General features: G+C 34.4%; 2 protein-coding genes across 2 annotated transcripts in view; one reads left to right on the top strand and one right to left on the bottom strand.

Annotated features, from left to right (window-relative positions):
• Positions 1-3,604: 3,604 nt before the first annotated feature.
• Positions 3,605-24,894, top strand: part of LOC145663742 (glutamate receptor-like) — a 40,266-nt gene continuing 18,976 nt past the window's right edge. The window contains exon 1 of the mRNA XM_081729826.1: positions 3,605-3,795. The gene's annotated coding sequence lies outside the window, so the exon portion shown is untranslated. The remainder of the gene's footprint in view (positions 3,796-24,894) is intronic.
• On the bottom strand, positions 5,558-6,895 carry LOC145665456 (glutamate receptor ionotropic, kainate 4-like). Its single transcript, XM_081732763.1, has one exon. The coding sequence runs from the start codon at positions 6,893-6,895 to the stop codon at positions 5,558-5,560; it is 1,338 nt and encodes a 445-aa protein (XP_081588889.1).

Below are 24,894 nucleotides of genomic sequence, written 5' to 3'. Positions count from 1 at the left end.
CGGGATGGCAAAGAAGAGAATTGCCGAAATTCCAGTTTTCTGTTCCACACCAGTGACGACGCCAGCTTTAAGTTCTTAGGGGGGCAAAGGAGGGGCAGATACATTTTCGGGGGGGCGGCTATTTGCCATACCAAAAATGACATATTTGTTACGTTTGACTTATTTTACATTACATTGTGTATTTTGTTGCTGTTTTTATATTAGACCTATATGATTATAAATTAAACTTATCTCAAGTAAAATTTGCAACTAACAAATAAGTAACGTCTGCACATGAAATATTTTTCAATGAAACTTTTGAAACCTAAACATAAATTGAATTATTTTCGCGTATGCTAAAGTAACACATTCGTCTAGTACTATATGCTACGTAGATCTCTTTCTCTCTCTCTCTCTCTACACATATACATAGAGAAAGATAGATAATTTACGAGGAGTTGCTGAAAATGTCCTAGTCCAATCCAGAAGAAGTGTAGGTACTAGGTAGAAAAATGAAACTGTAGTTTAGAAAAACTTATCTCTGTATGAACAAATACAAATTTTCATAATAATGAAATTCTTATTGTTTCTCAGGCCTCTGAAGTGTTTGCGTGTGCCCAAACAGCGAATTTCACGAACATCCAGATTCTAACTTTTATAACATTTTTGTTCCACCAAGGAAAGTCACCGAAGTAAATTAATTAGGAAATCAGTGAAACACCAGGTGACTCTCCTCCGTTATATACAGTGGTGAAAATGTAAGTGGCTTAGTATAAACGTGGCGATTTCTCAACAAATTATGCTTTACATCCAGGATGATTAAAAGCAATGGCTCTTCCCGATATCATGGATGCAATTTGTGACATTATTCTTGAAAATTACAGCATTTCAGCCAGTGGTGGATATAGCCCGGGACCGGAGGGCCTAAGCCACCCCAGTTTTCGAGTGACAAAAATAATTTAAGATATTATTTATATAGTTTTTAAAGTGTATAGTAAACTTACGATATACTTATTATAGTCTAAGGTCTGGCTGCACCCTGCTTTCTCAGTTTTTACATTCTCAGCAAAACTTGTGTCAGAGATTCTGGACATTTCTTTGGAACTCGTCGGTAGCATAATTCAGAATGGCTTGGGTGTGCGCAAGTTCTCGGCATAATGGGTTCCCAAAATGTCTGTCAGGAGAATAAAAGAGAGGTGGCATTAAGAGAAATCTTCCAATTTGACCGTAATGCTGATCAATTTCGCTCACAAATAGTAACCATAGATGAAATATGGTTGTACCACTATGATCCTGAATTGAAACAACAGTCAATGGAGTAATAACACTCATTTCTCCATAACAGTCAACATCGAAACAACAGTCAATGGAGTAATAACACTTCTCAAGAAGTTCAAGACACAGAAGTAGGTTGAAAAACTGTTTGCAACATTCTTCTGGGATAAGTATGGAGTCGTACTCATAGACTACCTCCTCAATGGTCAGATATTTAATCCAGAATCTCTACATTACTTACAAAACTGAAAGAAAAATTCAAAGTTCAACGCCGCAGAAAATGAAAAGAAAGGAATTTTGTTCCTTCAGGACAATAACCTGTCCATCAAGCCCTTGCGGACTAATTGACATTGCATAATCTAGGATTTCAATGTCTAGATAATCATTCTTATTCTGCAGATTAGCTTCGTCTAACTATTACGTGTACTTATTTCCCAAACTTAAATAACACTTGAAAGGACGCCATTTTAGATCTGATAGGGGTAGTGCTACGAACAGTGGTGCGAGGAAATCTTCAGATTTTTAAACTTTTCTGCAAAAACTGGAGCACTGCACAAGGTAGTATATTGACTCTCGGGGGAAGTGTAGAAGAAGTAAAACTTCACCATTCCACGTGCCCTCCTTCTGGGTTGGACTACGAATTTTTCAGCAGTTCCTAGTCAATATGGTAGACGTCACGTCAGTCCTTTGAAACAAAATAAGTAAGGGAGCACTAGTATATACCAATTAGTAACTAAAGATCAGCACTCTGACAATACGTTTTATTGAGAATCAATTTAATTCCATAAATTTACTATTATCATTTGCAGGAAGGGAAAACACAACTCGTTTTATCCCCTTCAAAAAATTAAACCCTGGAAGTTGCAAACTAAGCTGTTATAAGAACATCCTCTGAATATTGAAAGCCGAGAATAATGTTTCAGAAAAAAGAAGTATAGAACCTTTAAATAAAACAAAATATGAAACTGAAAACTTCAAACCTGGATAAATACAAACAAGTTACGTAACTGGTTTTACCTTTTTTTGTTTCCAATCGAAGTTGATACAATGAGAAGAAAACAAGTCGATCAAATCTACTATTGTTCGCTAGGCACACTAATTAAAAATTTTAAGAAAGAAGTATGGGTGCATACCCAGACGCTCAAAGAAGTAAGCTTGAGGACTAATCTGCCACATAGTAAAAGCATGGAAAGTAGACTACAATTTGATAATGAGATTGGTTATGATATTGATATAAAATACTACATGTAGAATGTTTAAAGATTGTAGGAGTCTGGGGGGGCAATCTAGATGGCAGTCAGGGGGGCAGAAGTAGCTACGAGGGGGGCGCTCGCCCCCCTTGCCCCCCCTCTTGCGTCGTCACTGTTCCACACGCCGATAAAATTCCAACGATGTGTTCCAGACGACGTTCATACAGCCTCCTGCAGCTTCTTTTTTGCTCAGCCACATGACACGGATTTAGGGCAAACACATTGCTTTCGCAAACAGCCATAATTCGTCAATGGCGTGGTTAGTTGTAAACTGAAATTTGGGCCTACGACTCTGTGCTGCACATTTCCATATAATACGATTCACTGTGGCACGGCCTATAAGAAAATTACGCACTTTACAAATTTCTACGAAGCACAACGCCGTGAACTTGGCGTCGCAAAGGGACACAATGAACTTCTCCCAAAATTTATTCAGTTTCGGTGGCATCAGATTACGCTCGTCCACGCTGCCCTATTGCGTGACTACTGTTGCTGGTTTCGTGCAATCTCCGACGATGGTTTGTGCATGAGCGGTACTGTTCCACATTAACTTCAGCTCAATATAAATGAATCAACCTCTGCGTTTCTGTGATATCCCTCCTACAAACACATCAATGTAAATCGTTTTCATTGTCAGTATTGTTTCTCTTAATTTTATGCAAAGCTTAACTAATTATTTCATAAAGTAAAATAAAATACACAATAATTAATAATCAGGAAATATAATTTATATAATAACAAAGTGAGCTTACTTAAATCGACAGTTTATCGTTTCCTATACATAAATTACATCCTTTAAAAAACACAGAACATAATATCACATCACTAATGTTGTTGGATGATAATTTATCAAATTCAGATGTAATACGTTGTTAGAGCTTGGAACATATCATTAAATAGCTCTGGTTATGAATTTCCTAAAAAGATAATTATAAATTATCTTTAGCCTTGTTTCTGCTGTTATTAAATGAAATAATAAATTTTCGGAATAGTTGTGATAATATGCTATTTGGGATTTAAATTAATTTCCAGAAAATTTTTGGCTCTGTATGACCTCTGGTGGTACATTTTAGAATTAAAACTGTTCACGTGCAGCGCTGTCTAGGATCGTCGCATACCTCACAGGCTGCAATCGAATCGGAAAGAAAAATTTATCTTTTATGCCAAAATTAAAACTTTTCAACCTGATTGGTTTACCAAATTAAATTAAGTGTTGGTAGTGTATGTGATGTTTGTGGAATTGAAAATTTATCACTGTGAATGCTTTGGATTATAATTGGAATAATCAACTGTAAGTACTGTACTTTTTGGATTTTCTCATTGAAAGCTAGTACGCCATTTAACATGGTGCTTGTATTTGCTTTGTTATCACTGGGCGACATTGAATTGTGACTTTTATAGTTGAGCTCGAAGTGTGATTATTGGTCTTGATCCAATTTAATATTGTGTAATTGTTTGTACCATCATAAATTTTGATATTAATTATATTGTTCAAGTACAGTTATATAAAGTTGATCGTATCCGATTTAAATATTATTTTTCTTTTGTAGATCATAGATTACCTGGCTATAGAGCATTTTGCGTGTAGATATTGGATTTAATAAGTTTCTACTTTTGTCAGTTAACTATACCAACTAACAATTAGCTATTATCTTATTAGTGGGCGAAGTAAATTCTCCTTCTATCCAGCGGGCGCCTTTGATTTTGTCTTTGCGGAGGTAAGGTGTGCATGTAATGTGCTCATATCCTGTCAATAATAATAATAATAATAATAATAATAATAATAATAATAATAATAATAATATACGTTACAAACCTAAATTGCAGTCTGTGATCTGATAATCCAAGGCAGCGCTGCACGTGGACAAAATTCTAATTCCAAAAAAGTACCACCAGAAGTCATAGAGAGCTATAAATTTTCTTAAAATTAATTTAAATCCCAAATAGCATGTTATTATCACAACTAGGCTGAATATTTATTATTTCATTTATTAACAGGAGAAACAAACCTAATTGTAATTTATAATTATGTTTTTTGAGAAATTAACAACCTATTTAATGATATCTTACAAAATCAATAATTTAAGATAAATGTACAATGGAGATATAGTATTCGGAAAATGCTACACAAATAACTCAATGAGATTTCGATAATTGTGATCATGTAACCGTCACGTTTGAAGTACGAACACACATTCGTCCTTTAATAACTTTCTATTCTTTGCACCCTACTTATTAAAAAAATGTATCAAGACTTGTTTTTACTTTTAAAATCACTTCTTAACACGAACTGTATCATAACGTATTCTTTACGTTAATTAGCTACTACTACTGTAATCAGTTGAGAAGATAATAACTTCTAGTATCAAGCGACTTAAGGCGCTTGCTGAAGTTTAACTAACACTGTTAATATATAGCGTAAAATATTTGGAAATGAATACGTATCAGTATTTCTATATCTTGACTTGAGGGTGGCACGGCAGAGTGGCTTTTTAAATAGGTTATATAATGTTATGATAGATATAATGTTATGATAAGTATTGTTTTGGTTCTCTCTTTTCCTTCCATTCTCTTAATCCACATATTCTTCCATCAGTAGTAAATAACTCACTTTCGTTTATAATCAAACTCCTTCGGTGTAAAGGATATACCCGTAGGAGGTTAAGCAAACGTTTTCATTTCTTTGTTTTTATTCTTCTCTCATATGAATTTATAACGGAAGTATTCTCCAATATACACAATTATACTGAGCAATATCCCAAGTAGTAGGCAGACAAATGCACCAGACAAATGGTTCAAAGTAAGAGGGACTAGAGTGTTTATAATAGAAGAAAATGTTTCAGTATTATATCTGTGCCACTGGTACGTCAAACCTGACTCAAGTAGTTGTAACAAATCTGTAGAAAATTTATTAATAAGCCAAGATGATTTTTGTAATAGCATCGTAGTATAATACGTTAAAACAGGTTCTTTCACAGCGTGTATTAATTTAGATCCATCCTTCTCAGTATATATAGACTTTACTATAAGCTCTAAAGCTTGTGATTCAAACACTATGCCAAAATCCCTCTGATACGCCTTTTAAATACTTTCTGAGGTGAATTAATTAGTACGAAGTTTTTATATAAAATTTTTGATGCATTATCGTTCAGATCGAGAAATAGCTTCCTCGATACAACACTACCACCAAATTTCAACCCAGACTCAAACATCTCTTTCATTGTGTTGATATCTTTTCCATATGAAGGAGCTGTTATAAAACTGACCAATGAGCTCTGATAAGCTGTACATATAACAAGAGAATATATGGCCCAGAACGTAAACATCCATCTAAAAAACGGAGTTTTAGGTTGTATTGGCGTTGATACTCCAAGAGCTATGGCAAAACTGTTTAATCCCGGATATCGTAAAAATAATTGATCTATTGCATTTGAGTTCTTCAAACTTGAAAGTAAGAATATGAAAGCAATTTGAAACATGAAAACAAAAATCCAAACTAAGTGATGAAACGGAAGGTAAATACTTGTCCACGCAGGTAAACGTAAAGCCTTAGGTACAGCCCAAACCATTTTTCCACGTAGAAGTGTTGAAACTAAATCACAGAAATAAAATTTGTCTACCGTAGGGATAAGTCCTGCTAATCCTATATCAGCTCTCCCATAAACTACATCACCAAAAACACCTGTACACGTTCCGTTCAAGTATCTAAACCCCCACCTCATTCCATCAGCTGGGGGTTTTATAGAAAGAGTTGCATTCAGCTTCCATGCTATTGTTTGAACCAGCTTTATTTCCGTTCCATCCATAATATTCTTATTTTCGTCTATGAATACTATGTAAGGTGGTAAATGGAATGTTGATACACGTAAAGGACAACGATGCAAGTTACTAACTTTGTCTGGAAATATATCGTTACCTTTCCAATCGTTGAATTCACTGCACTTATCAATTTCAATTATATTATGCACTGAGCTGCAGTTGGAATGTGAATATAGTGTATACGTGTATAATATTACCTCATCCATAGTTAACACTCCTATGGCAACATGTACAGATCTAAATTGTAACAAGACGTTAAAGATGTTCCTAACTTGATGTTCTGCTACAATATTATCGGTAAGAAATGTAATAATCTTCAGTGATGGATTGAATAAACTCAATGAGGTAGCATTGGATATAAGTTCATCGAAGTCGTTAATCTTAGTGAATAACACAAGCAAGTTCCCCAAGGTATTTGTTCCACTATGCCACTTTGGGTAAACTTCTGTTTTTGTAATAATAGTCGTTGGTGACTCAAAACACCAATCACTACTGAAGCTCTCACTGGATATGGCTATCACATCTGAATTATTATTTACAATGTTCTGAATTACATTGCAAACACATATCATTTTGGAATCTGGCCATCTTCTTGGTAAAGTTATTCCGTGCGTTGCCACCGATACGACTATCACTATAAACGTTATGGAGGTAAAAGTTATCATTTTGTAACAGCACGTCGTATGTTTCTTCGTCTGGAAGAAAAATGCAAATGAGTTACATGATAAATTTTATTAGCTATAGGTTTATATTACTACGTAATACCATAAATTTTATTAGCTATACGCTTATATTTGTAATGTGCCATTACAGTTTAGGTAATTAAATTTTTGTTGGGAGGGACCCAATACTTTCCGAACGTACCATATACTGTAAATTTCTCAATACGTAATTTTTGACCTATGTATTGAATTCATTTGTTCCTTACTCAAACCAAAATTAATGCAGGAGCTTCGGAATAATCCAGAAAGAATTTGGGGAATAATTTCTTTATTTGTATATTGTAAACTCTGTATATGGGCATTTCAAATGGATGATTATTGAAATTATCATCTTAATGTGACACAAAAGCATAGGCCAGCAATTGGACAGAAATTTTTGAGGTTGTCACCAATCTGATATTTATCAGAATCAGATGGTTTAGACCCCCTTCGTCCCTCGGTCCGGACCCCCCTTCTTCGAGACCAAAAATGAAAAAAATTAAGGAAGAATGAAACAAAATGAAATGAGAAAAAGAAGGATCAGCGTTAAACATTAAAAAAACTACAGGAAGCTTTTGGTTACTCTTTCTTATGAGGAGATTTGTATTACTTGGAATATATGGTGGCGAGGTGAGCGAGATATCTTGGAAGAGTCAGGGAATTTGAAATTTCTAGAAAAGTTACAGAAAGCTTTCGAATCCATAGTGCCGTTGAGTAACAGCGTGGACATTTTTTATCATAATTTTTCGTCACCGCATCCTTGCAGAATCAAACGTTATTTCAAAAACAATTTTCTACTGCTCCTTTAACCTGTCATTTGGGACCGACAGTACTTGACGGAAACAAAAATTTATATGGAAAAGGAGTTCTATTAGCATTTGATTCAACAGAAAAAGGAACACAGATATTGTAAAATATTTTACAAGACATTATTGAGTATGTACTTTTTATAATAGTGAATATGTACTTTTCATAATAGTTGAGATCATAATGAAAGGAAAATTGTTATATTTCAATGAACAGAGAAAGGAACGTAAATATTGTAAAATCTTTTTCAATACTTTTTTATTCTTTTATTACTCGAGATTTTTTCATAGTTTGTTATTAAAATACTTACGAACATATCCTCATTTTATTGTCCTAACAAACCAATATATGTTGATAGTAAAGTAGTTTACATTGATCAAGCTCATGAGCCTTCAGAATTTCATATCACGCCCCCTTCCCCCGTTACGAAGTCCTGGCTTAACGGACCAATATATGTTCCAGTAAAATAGTTTAGAATGATCGACCCCCTGGTGTGATGATCACAGTATTTCATGTCACGGACCCCCCTTTCACGAAATCCTGGCTACGTGCCTGCCTCTGAGATGCCCACATCCTCCCAAAATCCGGTTTCATCCAGTTTTTACTATTTTCTATACGTTTTATATTTTCCGCTGCCAAAATTCTTTGTTCTGATTGGAACTATTTCTGACGCCCGAATTTTATGGCAAGTCTTCCTGTTATTCTACTTGGGAAAGGCTTCTAGTAACACCACGTCAGTTTCGCACCAGAAATATTTTGGATATTTTTTCACGAGAAAGGAGTAAAATCCAGGTAAAATGTTTTAGTTATGAAGTAAATAATGAGGAAATGTTTTGAGAGTCTCAACTGAGGGAAATTTCACTCTAAAACAGTCAAAAAATCCAAAATAAGGAATCTCAAGTCAAGGACGCCATGATTGCATCTACATATAGCTATGGACAGGATTGGCAGTGAAGTGCATCAAATTTTGGGGTTAAATGATCTTTTGAACTAAGTCTTGACGTTCAGGATATCCTCTCCACTTCCCAAATTTTTCGTTAGGTTACGATAGGTCTGTCCTGACATAGCCTTTGTCTGTGTACATAGTATATGTGATTTTTTTTTTTTTTTTTTTTGTACATGGTGGTATTCATAGGCTTCTTTATAGCTGAGTTAAATTTCGTAATGTCAGTGTAATTTGGTACAGGGACTCTCACTTATTTCCTGAGTTGATCACAGCTTCAAACGCATCATAGGCTAAATAAAGAACCAAAAAGGGGTTATTTTCCCTTCCGGAAAGTGACCTTTTTTCCATTAATAGTTTCAATATTTCCCTCCTGGGGCATTAACAATAATTTTCAAACTGATAACATGATTTAGTTAACAGAAGGGCTACTTGGCTCTGATTATTCTGTTCCTTTTCCCAGTTTACAGAGGTGATTGTGGATATGGTGAAATTTAGTGATTTGTTTGATTTACGTATTGATGAGTTGTGTGATAATATGAATTAATATATGTAGTAATATGTGTTAGTATTTGCTTTCTTGGTTTATGTGGGATGTAGCATGTATGTTTGTAACTTAGTATGTAGATAGTAGGAGTAATGTATGAGTGAAAGTATGATTGATTTATTTACAGACAGTGTATTGTTGTGTAATTATTCATCTCTTTTGGTCAGCAAAGCTAATTCATAGTAATTCCGTAACGTCATTACATAGTATACTGATTATAGTTAACCGATAACAGAGTACAAGGCGTATTTAGTAGTACAAAGTTTGTTTTCATACTACCAATGCCACCTTCTGTCGGGCAACGAACTACTCGCCGCTAGTGTTTTGTTACTCCGAGACTTAAGGATCTAGTCATCCCGAAAATTACCATTCTTTTGTAATTATTGATGCATAAATATTATTTCTGGTCCATATGGATAAATATGTAGACAAACTACATTATAATTTAGCTTCTCTGAAAAGCACAATACTTCATATAGTTTGGTAATCAAATTATTAATAAAATTAAACTTTTCTTTTGTCCCTAAGCTGAAATTTGTCTACAGTGTTGAATTCAGACATTTTCACCCGGGGGAATGTCAACTCCTCGGGGAGGAGGGTTGTTTTTCTGTATTTTTGCAAGAAAGCAGCATATTTAAAAATTCCATTCATATGTACATCTTACCTAATATTGACAAGGTACATTCGCGAAGTGTCCCCTCAGGATTCGTCTAAAATTGATTTAAATGCAAAGTTTTCCGCGGCCGAAAGTGTATTGTCCTATTTTTAGCGGCCCATACGGGTAATTTGCATATTTATGGGCCTTCATATATCCGGAATTCATACACTACTATAACGCTCGGTCACAAAATTGCTTTTAGTTTCTTTAGATGTAACTGAACATGAATGTGGGCATATGGAAAACAAATTGGATCAAGTACTGCTTCTCTGGCACGTGTTATCCACACCGGCCGCCATCTTGGATCCGCCATATTGGATTCAACTTTTGGTTTTTCAAATGGGAATAGGTGCATGTGATACACCAAATTCATACAAAATTTTCTCGGAAATTCATTGGTGTAGTGAGATTTACGGTAGCTTGTACCATTTGCAAGATATTGCATGTTAAATGTGAGGCACTTCACAAATTCAACCATTAAAAAGTTATGCAGGGTCTCGTATGAATATGTGATCTTTTACGTGATTCATTGTTGACGAAATGTCTTCTGAACGTACATACATACAGACACACATACGTAAATAGGATATGGTAGATCTTCACCAAAATCTGGTCGTATCTAGATTTACATTAGACATTATGTTCGTAATACAATACTTCCTTCTTATAGTATAACATGGAAGTAATAACAATCACTCACAGAAATGTTGTAAGATTATGACACCAATGTTGTATAGAGTTTGTTTATCCATACAGTATTTTCCAGTTAGAAATTGTTTTGATCTGTCAATATCAAAAACGTAAGCGTAACTCACATTACTCTGTAATGTCTATTCGGGAAGTGCCTAGAGGGATTTAACATGTAATATCTCGCAAATGATACAATCTACCGTAAAACTCACTACACCAATGAATTTCCGAGAAAATTTTATATGAATTTGATGTATCACATGCACCTATTCCCATTTGAAAAATCAAAAGTTGAACTCAATATTGCGGATCCAAGATGGCGGCCGGTGTGGATAACACGTGCTAGAGAAGCAGTACTTGATCCTATTTGTTTTCCATATGCCCACATTCATGTTCAGTTACATCTAAAGAAACTAAAAGCAATTTTGTGACCGAGCGTTATAGTAGTGTGTGATTGAATTCCGGGTATATGAAGGCTCATAAATATGCAAATTACCCATATTGGCTGCTAAAATTAGTACAATACACATTAGGCCATGGAGAACTTTGCATTTAAATCAGTTTTATATGAATCCCGAGGGGACACTTCGCGAATGTACCTTGTGAGACTAATTGCTGATAAATATTTTATGTGAGATTACAATTGAAAAAAACAATCCTTTAAGTTTATCTAAAACATTAAATAAAGACTGGCAAAAATATTTTAGACTAAACTGTAACTGCTATTTCCAGTAGCTATTTTTGTTATTATTTCCTATATTCAGTAGTTATTGTTAGTTACTAATGTAGTAAGTTTTTAAAAAGATTTAAATTAACTCAAATATTTTTTGTCCTAAAACAAACATACATAGGAATATCTTAACAAAAAGTTATCATTCTTTCTCACACTTCTGATTCTAAATCAAGCATATTAGCCTTGGTTTCTTCACTGCATACACATCAATAGTTTAGTTTACGAAATCTTCAGTAGGATTAGTGTCATGTCGTGGAAAATTAGCGCTTGGCGCGAGTGTATACGAAGGCACCCCCGTATATATGAGTGAGGTCGACGGACCAGCCGCGAAAGGTAAGAAAATTTTAAAAAGTAAACCCTGCTTTTCCTTGATTTTGAGCACTTTTCATTACTTTTTTCCTTTCATTTTATATATGTGCACATGCCCACATCGCACTTACTTCGGCGCCCGGGGCCGTCGCCCCGCTTGCCTCTCCCACATGGCACGGCATTGAGCAGGATCTTCATCACCTTCAATAGCAATCTTTCACTTATATACTACTATTATATTGATAAATTCTATATCCCCTTGCGGATCTTATGGTACAATTTGTACCATACGCGTTTTTCATGGTACATTGCGTTATTTCTCTTCTATTTGAGCTTTTTCGTCCGGGTTTTTTTGCTTTTCAAGTCCAGAGACATTGTAGAAGACATTACGTATGGTTTCAGACCGTCCGGCGTCCAGACATAGGAGGTGATGACGTCATAATTTTGAAATTGAAATTTTCCCTTATGAAGCCTATGTTCATTATTTTTTGGCGGGCTTATTTTTTCACGTAGAAGATTGAAATTTTGCACAAACACTCAGTCCACCGAGTAGTATTTACCAGATTTTTTGTTCCGATATCAGTGTTAAAACAGGGGGGAACCAAAGGGGCAAAGGGTTTAAAAAAGGGATATTTTTACCCCAAAAATCCCGTTTTTCAGGATTTTCCCGCCTCACATAGACGATGGGGACACGTGAGTCATACCGTCTGAAAGGCAGTTCCATTCTGAAGAGAATGACGGTCAAATTATTATCCTAGGGTAATTAGGGACGTCTCAGGGATTTTTTGAAAAATATACTTCTATATAGGGAAAAATGGGACATGGTCGGTATATATTTTTTTTTTTTTTTGGCGTTCTTACTTTTGCACCTAGAAGATTGAAATTGTGCACAAACATTCAGCCTACCTAGCAGTATTTATCAGATCTCTGCATTAAAACGGGGGTCCAGAGGGGGAATAATTGAAAAAAGGGATTTTTAGACCAAACAATCCCATTTTTCAGGATTTTCCCGCCTCACATACATGATGGAGACACGTGAGTCATACCGTCTGAAAGGCAGTTCCATTCTGAAGAGAATGACGGTCGAATTATTATTCTAGGGTAATTAGGGACGTCTCAGTGAATTTTTTTTTCAAAATATACTTCTGTATAGGGTAACATGGGGAATTTTCTGAATTTTTTCTGGCGGGTTTATTTTTGCACCTAGAAGATTGAAATTGTGCACAAATATTCAGTCCACCGAGTAGTATTTACCAGATTTTTTTTCAGATTTCTGCGTTAAAACAGGGGGGTACAGAGGGACTAAACGTTGAAAAAGGGAAATTTTTACCAAAAAATCCCTTTCACGGGATTTTCCCGACGTAGATACATGATGGAGACATGTGAATGGTACCGCCTGAAAGGCAGTTCTATTCTGAAGAGAATGATTGGCGGATTATAGTCGTAGGGTAATTAGGGATGTCTCAGGATTTTTTCCCCTTAGATCATAGTGTTTTATGGTAATTTGGGGCACTGTGGGAATTTTTGATAAAAATTCTCCCGCCCTTACTATTCAAGATAGAAACTTGAAATTTGACACAAACATTCAGTATACCAAGTACTATTTCTCAGATTTTTTTAGATGGCTACGTTCACACAGGGGAGGCCAAAGTTCGAGAAAAAAATTTCCCCCCGAAATTTTCACTTTGACATTTTTCCCGCTTCTGGTATATGGTATGAGCATGCAAGTGGTACCATTTGAAAGCCAGCTCTACTCTGAAGAGAATGAGGTATGAACCATGATCCTAGCATAAATAGTGACGATGCAGTCGCTGCTTGACTGAAAGTCTAAAAAATAGCCCAAAAAGCCAAGATACGGAAAGGGATATAAATCTCTAACCCAGGAAGGATAACTGTTCCTCCCTGATCCCTCTAAATGACGCCCTCTGAATCTCATCCTTTAACTGACTTATTTTTAATTAAAGACAAGTGTGTTTACTTTAACAATCGTAAAACACATTACGTCTGTTACTTCCCATGCGAGAAATAGGATTTAGGCGCTCTATTTCAGATAATGCAAGGACTGTACATTTTCAAGAACTGAAGTCTGCTGACATCAGAGATCATATAGAATGATCGAAAGATCTTCTCTATCTTTCCTTTCCTATCTCAATCTGTGCTAGTGCTCCCTACTAATATATAATATAGTGCGAGAGTATAGTACCTACTAAAATACAAACCTTTCTTCAACAGTTAACAATTTGATGTTCTGCCAAACTCGGTCATAGCGTTAAGAAATACAAGTTTTATTCACTATTTGGTATCCTATCTTAGATGTTACATGTTTAATATTTATATAGAATGGGTCTGTGTCATTTATATGTATATTGAGAGATCGGATTTCGTCTGCACGTGCACGGAAAGAAAAGCAAATAATTGGGTGAAGTAATTTCTACATTTTGTGACTGAAATTTTTTGAGTTTCTCCGGGGGAATGAATTTTCTTCGGGCTACCCCGTGAATTCATCCCTGTTTGTCTATATGGCATTGTTCTGTTGTCAGGCTGCAGTTTTAAATTCTCTTTCTCCGTTGCTTTCTGTGAACGATCGCATTGTTGTTGCTTTTAAAATATAAATGCATTTAGTTAAGAGGATAGCTAATGATATTGAATCTTCATTGCATATAAAAATAATATGAAGCCGTGAAGTGAAATATACTGTAGTTTGCTCTGAAAGAGTTTAGTAACAGTTCATACAAATTCTCGTTTATTGATCAGTGTACTGTAGTGACTTGTTGATTTTAATATATATATATTGAGACTGCTTTAAACAGTCTAGGGCAGAATGATGGAATAGGGTGTCTATAAAGAAGTCTATGTTATAAATGAGAATAAATATAAATGAATAAATATAGTGATTATATATATATTGTAGTGAGTGTGAGTAAATAATAGGTCACCCGTGTATATATGTGCCCAGTTGTGAATTTTGCCACAAGGTATTCATTATATATATGTATATAATAATAAATATTTAGTAAACTGACCATTACATCAGAATTTTGAGTGAGGACAGTGTGTTATGTAAAAATGATGGATTGTATTTTCACTTCGTGGCTCGACCTATAATAGCAACCGTACATACTAACTGCTCATCTGTGTCATTTCCAAGAGCCAAAAGAAAAATGAAACTTCATTAGCCCGTTCAGCAAAATATCCGCCATCTGTAGGCACTTACACTTTTGTCATCTCTCAGTCAACGTTTGAATTTTGCGGCAAAAGAAGTCTGGAGCCTACGATCCGAAGAACTCCTTAACCACACGTTCCAACTACCCAATCATCAGAGGTCTTACCTCCCAAAAACTACCGGAAGATGTGGGATTCAGTGGGAAAGATATCAGGGCAATAAGATGGTTGAAGAAAAGTTTCACAGTGCAACTTTTGAAGAATCTACACTGTCCTTTGCGCGAAACGTGGAAGCGCATTGTCGTGCAACAAGAGAATATGCCTCTGAACAAGTTTGCGGTGCATTTCATGTAGTGCAGCATTGTAATTACAATAATCGATGGCTTCATCTAGCCTGAGAAAAACATGATCACTTCCACCGGAACAGTAACATTTTCTGTAGGTTAGTGGAGGTTTAAGGAATCATCTGTCGTTAGTTACGATTCAACAATAATCTTCGACGTTTAAATTGTCTTAGTAAATCTCGTTTTTCACGTAATATGGCAATCTGATATAGTAAGCTCTTCCAGTTATTCCTTAGACTCAGATGTACACACTTCCAAATGGAAATGGTTGTTGGCCAATATCAACTCATGTGATATCCATGAGACCAATTTTTTTCAGCTTACATATTCCACGAAACCTCCGAACGACAGTGATATGGTATATGCTTAACACGTCTGCAAGGAGTACGGGTACTGTTCTGAGGAACCGCTTCCACTGTGTTCCTGAGGAGCTCATCGGACCACCTTCACCACCCACGGAAGTGTTAGTCTGTACCCACCGGACTCATTTTGCAATGTTATATCTCAGAAACGAAATTTGACAAACCATCGGCGAATGGTGCGTTCATTCATCAGTACTAGTCCAAATGAATTGTTCATGCCTTTTCGACTTGCTGTGCAGAATGTCACAGTTTTAATTCGTGAAGAGAAATCGCTCGGAATTGTGCATCTCCATGGTGCACTTTCACACAACGCTATTCAACAACCCACTTAGTATTGAGTGTTTGGGTACCCAACCTCTTTTCTGGATGTTTACAGTTTGTGACGTAAAATGGGCAACCTTAGTCCATGTCTGTGTCGCATTGCTTAGGTGAGTTCCACATCAGTCATAAAATAGTCATTTCATTAGCACCAACCTCATAAATATACGGCTTGTTTGTTATATAACAATTATCAATTCAAATATACTTTATAACATCATTCTATAATACGATTAACGTTTAACGGGAAAAATGTCCAAGTTGACATACAGGGTGTTACAAAACGAATATCGTGGTTTTAAAGATTTGTAGTATTTATTACAATTAACGTACAATTATAAATAATACTTAAAATGAAAGAGCAACTCAAACAGTTTTGTATGCACGCATGTGAAGGTACTGTTTCCCCTCTCTGCCGTTAGAAAGCGTTAGTGACAAAGATGGCGACTAGTGAGAAGAAGCTTTTTGTGTTTTACATTTTGCAAAGACTGAAACTGTAGTTACAGTGCAACCGTCTGTGTTTAGAATGTTAAGGAGATACTTACAACTACGTCCTTATCGTTTGCAGTTGCTACTCGCCTACAGACTACGGTTTGCGTGTCAAGTTTGGAAATGAAATATTGCTGAATGACAATGAAGATTTTCTGGATCGTGTCGTGTTCAGTGATGAATCGACATTTTATCTAAATGGCGATATTAACACTCATAATGTTCTCATCTTGGGATTAGCAAATCACCATGAGATTGTACAGTTACAACGAGACTCCCCTAAATTGATTATGTTTTGTGCCATATCCCGGTGGAAAGTTCATAGGCCTTTCCCGCCTATCGACTCGATGTGTGTTGTGTAACGAATAGTGCTCACATGTCACATGGAACATTTATAGCGAAAACTGTTTGATTTGCTCTTTCATTACGTGTATTATTTATAATTGTAAATTAATTGTAATAAATACTACAAAGCCTTAAAACCCCGATATACATTTTGGAACACCCTGTATTTTAAAGAGTAGTTTTCATGGAACTGAACAAAATCATATAAGTGAGTGTAAATCTTCATGTGTGGTTGTCAAAAAGTTCAAAAACACTGGTTTTGATGGGCTTCAAAGTTAATCCTGCTGGTCTACTGGCTAGCACGTACTTTTCTTTGGTGCACGTGGTTCCAGATTCGTTTCTCGGTGGGAGAGCAGATACAATTTAATTTCACATTCATTCATTTTCATTAATTATCCCTCACCTTTAGGCTTTAAAAGGCATGACAATTAAACATTATTATTATTATTATTATTATTATTATTATTATTATTATTATTATTATTATTATTATTATTATTATTATTATTATTATTAGGTATTCTGCCTTTCGGCAGGTTCTGGAACTAATGGGTTTTTTTTCAATTTTAGATTTGGGCCTGGAAATGTTTCTTCCACTTTTGTCGATCTTCAGCTTCCTCTTTTAACTCTCAATATTTTCTCCTATCTTTCAAATCATCTATCAGCTGTGTTTTTCTTCTTATTCCTCACAGTAGTACTGGCCCCACCTGATCTCACTTTTGATTATCCAATTTGGGGCCTCATAGCGTTAAAGCAAATGAATCATGGGATGCGTTTGGCCCGGGATTGCGTCACCTATTGAAATTTTTGCATATGCTTATTCAGCGCCATGCACGCTGGTGAGTCAGAGGTACCTTGGCCCTGCTATGACGTCATTGAATTGGGAGTTTCGGGTCAGATGTTATGATGATTCTTTAAAATTACTAAAAATATGATCTTGATGATTTATTACGTTATGAAATAGTACAGGTTTACGAATGCTTTTTTTATTTTTCGTTCCCTTTTATGGCACAAAATTTGGAGATTGTTATCCCTTTGATGAGATGGACTAACACTGGTGCAAATGAAATCTTTAGTTTTACGTCCCACGGTTAGGCTAAAGGAGACGGTGACGAGAGAAATGAATGAAAGTGTGGGAGAAAATTGGAGTATCCCGAGCATAATGTTGCCCACCACAAAACTACTTTCGCGGGGTTTGAACCAGAGACCCCATACAGCAGATGTGAACGCTCTATCACTGAGCCACTGCGCTCTCTGCTGGTGCGAATGAATTAGAGGTATTTGGTTCGAACTAATGTGTTTGTATGACGCCACTGAACTGGGATTTTTAGCTTGGAGGTTATGATGGCTTGTTTCGTTCCGTTTTATGGGTATAAAATTACTAAAACAAGGTTTCATCTCTTTCTTGATGATCTATTACATTATGAAGTAGTAGACCCCAGTAATAGTATAAATTAGTATTAGTATTAATATGAATCTCGAAAACTTTGGAGTTCCTCCGTGGCTAACCGGGTAGCGTATGCGCCTTTAACGTGGGAGACCAGGGTTCGATTCACGGAAGGAGCACATGCGGTTTGGATTTCACGTTAATTAGTAGGTTCTATCCTCGCTGCTGAACGGGACGTTAAACTCAAAATCAACTTAACTCGAAAACTTTGGGAGGAATACTTGATTTTTGGTTAAGGTATAGTTTTCATTCACGGTACTTATGGGACTCGAACCACGATATTCAATTGTCAAAAAGTGTGTCAAGGAAAGCATACATTTATTTGAGACGCATAAAAGAGGGGGAGTTAACAATAATAATTTCTATTGTATTCGTTTGTGGATTAAATAAAACTGTGGAAAGATTTAAAAAGCTTCTTTGTGTATTGACTTATAATCATATGTTGAAAAAGAATCGTCAACTATATCGTGTTACATATGCTTACGTATTCGTTGTCACAGTATTGCTGGCATTGTTTGTTTGAACAAGTACGGTGTTTAATTGTCAAATAGTGTGTAATGGTTTACTTTGAAAAGATATATTCATTCTTTGAGAAGGAGAAAAGGGATGACATGATGTTATTTTGGACCTAGTTAGTACCTCATGTTTTCGCCTGTGACGTCACATTTACGTTCTGCTTAAAACTGTTTGGTTCATTGTAATAACGATTAATCATACTCATGTAACGAGATAACATTGAGGAGTTATTTCTTACGACAAAACAAGAACATATATGTGTAATGGTTTACTTTGAAAGAATACATTCATTCCTAGAGAAGGTAAAAGAGGGAAGTGATGAGCTGAACCTAGTTACCACCTTTCGTTTCCGTTCGTGGATAAATAATAATGACGTTATGAGTATAGGCTTTTATAGGGTAATGAGTACATGAACGAACACTAACATTTCATGTTTGGTGGGTTAATTTGGCAGAACCAAAGTCATGGTCTCCAGAACTAAGTTTAGTATTTGATCACCTAAAATTGCTAAATATATAATTTGGTAACGTTTCTCTTTATTACGTTTTAGGCATGGACAGGCTAGATTTATTTTCCGAACGTCATGAGTTTGATTCCCGATGATGGCTTATATGACTGATATTAACAAATTTTTGTGCTGTTTTGGATTTATGCTCTGCATAGACGTTGTGCGAGCTCTTCAAAGTAGAGTTTACTGTCACTTTATTTACATATAATGAGGATATGCGTACCTTAATGCACTCCTCTTAAGCTTTTGATAAGAGAGAATGACGATACTTTAAGGTTACCTTCTTGGTTTTGTTGTTTGTTCGTGTAATTTCTATCTTAAATAACATTGACGGTTTAGTTAAAATCATCATCTCAAAATATTTTAGCCAAAATTTTTCAGTGAGTGCAAAGAGGAAATTGTTTCACGGTTAACCGTCAAACCTTATCCGGTTTTAACTATTTGATTAACAAATAGACGGTTTTTAACTATTCGATTAACAAATAAACGGTTTTTAACTATTCGATTAACAAATAAACGGTTTTAACTATTCGATTAACAAATAAACGGTTTTTAACTATTCGATTAACAAATAAACGGTTTTTAACTATACGATTAAAAATAAACGGTTTCTAACTATTCGATTAAATTTTGAGTCTTCTCTAATTTCCAGTTATTACAAAAGTTCAAGTGAAAATTTGAAACTAAACTTTCTAGAACTTAAAAGTTTAAAATCAAAAAATTTGAACTGAAATTTTCGAATTAAAAGTTTCAACCTGCGTCAAACTAAAAATTTTATAACTTGAAATTTTCAAATCACAATTTTCGAACTAAAAAAGTTGAACCAAATTTTAGAACTAGAAAGTTGGAACTAAAATTTTCGAACAAAAAAATGAAATGATTTTTCAAACGAAAAGAAATCACACTGAAATTTTCGAATTAAAGTTTCAACCTGTGTCAAACTAAAAAATTATAACGAAATTTACAAATCAAATTTTTGAACCTAAAATTTCAAATCAAAGAAAAAATTCAAACTGAAATTTTAGAATTTGAAACAAATTTTGGAAAACTACAAAATTCTCGAACAAAAAAAGATGAAATAAAAAATTTGGATATCAAATTTTTCAAATCAAACAATTTCACACTGAAATTTTCGAACTAGAAAAGTAAACTAAAATTTTCGAAACATGAAGTCAAAATTTTCGGACCAAAAGAAGTTGAAACCAATTTTTAGAACTAGAAACTTGAAACAAAAATTTTCGAACAAAAATGAAATGATTTTTCAAACGAAAAATTCGAACTGAGATTTTCGAATTAAAAATTTCAACCTTTGTCAAACTAAAAATTTTATAACGAAATTTTCAAATTACAATTTTCGAATCAAAAAAGTTGAAACCAAATTTTAGAACTAGAAAGTTGAAACTAAAATTTTCGAACAAAAAATGAAATCAAGATTTTTCAAACGGAAAAAAATCAAACTGAAATTTTCGAATTAAAAGTTTCAACCTGTGTCAAACTAAAAAATTATAATGAAATTTACAAATCAAATTTTTGAACCTAAAATTTCAAATCAAAATTTTCGAACTGAAAGTTTAAAGTTTCGAACAAAAAAATTTAAATTTTCATACAAACTTTTAGAAAAAAAAATAGGTTCGAAAGTGATCACTTAATTAGATTACACCTTAGAAATAAACGGTTTACAACAAATGAACGTTTTCGACTACATTTGCAATCTTAAAATTAAAAGTGTAAAATTAAAGAATGGATTTCAAGGTCGAACTAGAAGTTAGAGGTAGGGATTAACCATTTTTGGCCAAAGGTAACTTTTCATCAATAACTATCCTCTATTCAAGTTTTATAGTCATAAAAGTTTATCATTTCAGATGACGATAAAACTCCATAAAATTAAAAAAAATAGCAATGATCTGTTTGGTCATAACCATAGCCGTTTACTGATTTTAAAATTTTAATTATCTTGAAGAAATATTTGGGGCTAAGTTTTTGAGACGATGAACCGTTTGGTAAACCATAGCCGAATTGAGACATTGATATTGCTTGAAATCAAGTTTAATCAAGCTTTATCTCATCAGCAGGTCTAACTTACGAACCGTTTTAGTGAACTGTATCCTTTTATTTGTTTCAGATCAACGTCGACGTGATGAACTAGTTGGCCAGCCATAATCGGACTTTTTCTTCGTATCATCTTGAAAGCACGCAAAGCTTCTTAGAACGGTTATAGACGTTACGCTACGTGAAAATCCGAAAATCCGCTACCACAGAACAAACATAAACGCATATTTTCAAGACCTTGAATCGAACCTAGGACCATTTTAAGAGAAGGTTACTTACCGCAGCGAATCCCGTCCCGATGTGTTCAATCCAACCCGCTTAAGTGGAACTAACGTGTTAGCAAGATGCTAAGATGTGCAAATTGTTTCAGGCTGACATTAATCATCTACTGCTCTCTCTCTCACTCTCTCTCTCTCTCTCTCTCTCTCTCTCTCTCCTGTTATAACAAAGTACAACTCAAGATAGGTTGAATGCTTGGATTTCGTAATAAAAACAAATGCGATTTCCTTTGGCAAGGTCGGTTAAGATGATTTCTGCAAGTGTCAGCGTCAGCTGTACTTTCTTGAGAACGACAACGTTTCATGGAAAGACTGACGAATGAAGTTTACGCACTGTTGTGAAACAGCGATCCTTAATAGCAGACACTTATCGCGAACCGTAATGCAGAACTCGGGTGAGGGAAGAAATCAAATTGAGAATCTCTACATCACTCGCTATTGAAAACACGATTTCAAGAAATCCTATTTCAGAGCACGAAGCAAACTGAGCTAACAAAAATGCAAGTGCTACATTCTTTATCTATGACGAAACTAAGTGATTTCAAGTGCAGAATCAGGATATCTTTGAATAGGAAATCAATCAGTTTACAGTATAATGCCGTTTCAAAAGCTTGGCTGGGTCGATTAAACACATCCGGTTGGGAAGCGCTGTGGTAAGTAACCTTCTTTTAAAATGGTCCTAGGTTCGATTCAAGGTCTTGAAAATATGCGTTTAAGTTTGTTCTGTGGTAGGGATTCGGGTTTTCACGTAGCGTAACGTCTATAACCGTTCTAAGAAGCTTTGCGTGCTTTCAAGATGATACGAAAAAAAGTCCGATTATGACTGGCCAACTAGTTTATCACGTCGACGTTGATCTGAAACAAATAAAAGGATACAGTTCACTAAAACGGTTCGTAAGTTAGACCTGCTGATGAGATAAAGCTTGATTAAACTTGATGTCAAGCAATATCAATGTCTCGATTCGGCTATGGTTTACCAAACGGTTCATCGTCTCAAAACCTTAGCCCCAAATATTTCTTCAAGATAATTAAAATTTTAAAATCAGTAAACGGCTATGGTTATGACCAAACAGATCATTGCTATTTTTTTTAATTTTATGGAGTTTTATCGTCATCTGAAATGATAAACTTTTATGATTATAAAACTTGAATAGAGGATAATTATTGATAAAAGGCTACCTTTGGCCAAAAATGGTTAATCCCTACCTCTAACTTCTAGTTCGACCTTGAAATCCATTCTTTAATTTTACACTTTGAATTTTAAGATTGCAAATGTAGACGAAAACGTTCATTTGTTGTAAACCGTTTATTTCTAAGGTGTAATCTAATTAAGTGATCACTTTCAAACCTCTGCCTAATTTTTTTCTAACAGTTTGTATGAAAATTTCGAATTATTTTTGTTCGAAACTTTAAACTTTCAGTTCGAAAATTTTGGTTTGAAATTTTAGGTTCAAAAATTTGATTTGTAAATTTCGTTATAATTTTTTAGTGTGACACAGGTTGAAATTTTTAATTCGAAAATCTCAGTTCGAATTTTTCGTTTGAAAAATCATTTCATTTTGGTTCGAAAATTTTTGTTTCAACTTTCTAGTTCTAAAAATTGGTTTCAACTTCTTTTGGTTCGAAAATTTTGACTTCATGTTTCGAAAATTTTAGTTTACTTTTCTAGTTCGAAAATTTCAGTGTTAAATTGCTTGATTTGAAAAATTTGAAATCGAAATTTTTTATTTCATCTTTTTTTGTTCGGAAATTTTGTAGTTTTCCAAAATTTGTTTCAAATTCTAAAATTTCAGTTTGAATTTTTCTTTGATTTGATATTTCGAATTGAAAAAACTTTATTTCAAGTCTTTTTTGTTCAAAAATTTTAGTTCCAACTTTCTAGTTCTAAAATTTGGTTTCAACTTTTCTAGTTCGAAAATTGTGATTTGAAAATTTCAAGCTATAAAATTTTTAGTTTGACGCAGGTTGAAACTTTTAATTCGAAAATTTCAGTTCAAAATTTTTGATTTTAAACTTTTAAGTTCTAGAAAGTTTAGTTTCAAATTTTCGCTTGAACTTTTGTAATAACTGGAAATTAGAGAAGACTCAAAATTTAATCGAATAGTTAGAAAACGTTTATTTTTAATCGTGTATTTAAAAACCGTTTATTTGTTAATCGAATAGTTAAAAACCGTTTATTTGTTAATCGAATAGTTAAAAACCGTTTATTTGTTAATCAAATAGTTAAAAACCGTCTATTTGTTAATCAAATAGTTAAAACCGGATAAGGTTTGACGGTTAACCGTGAAACAATTTCCTCTTTGCACTCACTGAAAAATTTTGGCTAAAATATTTTGAGATGATGATTTTAACTAAACCGTCAATGTTATTTAAGATAGAAATTACACGAACGAACAACAAAACCAAGAAGGTAACCTTAAAGTATCGACATTCTCTCTTATCAAAAGCTTAAGAGGAGTGCATTAAGGTACGCATATCCTCATTATATGTAAATAAAGTGACAGTAAACTCTACTTTGAAGAGCTCGCACAACGTCTATGCAGAGCATAAATCCAAAACAGCACAAAAATTTGTTAATATCAGTCATATAAGCCATCATCGGGAATCAAACTCATGACGTTCGGAAAATAAATCTAGCCTGTCCATGCCTAAAACGTAATAAAGAGAAACGTTACCAAATTATATATTTAGCAATTTTAGGTGATCAAATACTAAACTTAGTTCTGGAGACCATGACTTTGGTTCTGCCAAATTAACCCACCAAACATGAAATGTTAGTGTTCGTTCATGTACTCATTACCCTATAAAAGCCTATACTCATAACGTCATTATTATTTATCCACGAACGGAAACGAAAGGTGGTAACTAGGTTCAGCTCATCACTTCCCTCTTTTACCTTCTCTAGGAATGAATGTATTCTTTCAAAGTAAACCATTACACATATATGTTCTTGTTTTGTCGTAAGAAATAACTCCTCAATGTTATCTCGTTACATGAGTATGATTAATCGTTATTACAATGAACCAAACAGTTTTAAGCAGAACGTAAATGTGACGTCACAGGCGAAAACATGAGGTACTAACTAGGTCCAAAATAACATCATGTCATCCCTTTTCTCCTTCTCAAAGAATGAATATATCTTTTCAAAGTAAACCATTACACACTATTTGACAATTAAACACCGTACTTGTTCAAACAAACAATGCCAGCAATACTGTGACAACGAATACGTAAGCATATGTAACACGATATAGTTGACGATACTTTTTCAACATATGATTATAAGTCAATACACAAAGAAGCTTTTTAAATCTTTCCACAGTTTTATTTAATCCACAAACGAATACAATAGAAATTATTATTGT

The sequence above is a fragment of the Thermobia domestica genome, chromosome 11 (assembly GCF_964235325.1).
Source record: "Thermobia domestica chromosome 11, izTheDome1.hap1.1, whole genome shotgun sequence".
In the NCBI taxonomy this organism is placed as follows: domain Eukaryota; kingdom Metazoa; phylum Arthropoda; class Insecta; order Zygentoma; family Lepismatidae; genus Thermobia; species Thermobia domestica.
This window is presented reverse-complemented; position numbering and strand designations above follow the sequence as displayed.

Coding starts and splice junctions, on each gene's coding strand:
- LOC145665456 (XM_081732763.1), bottom strand. CDS start 6,895: ATGATATGTGTTTGCAATGTAATTCAGAACATTGTAAATAATAATTCA.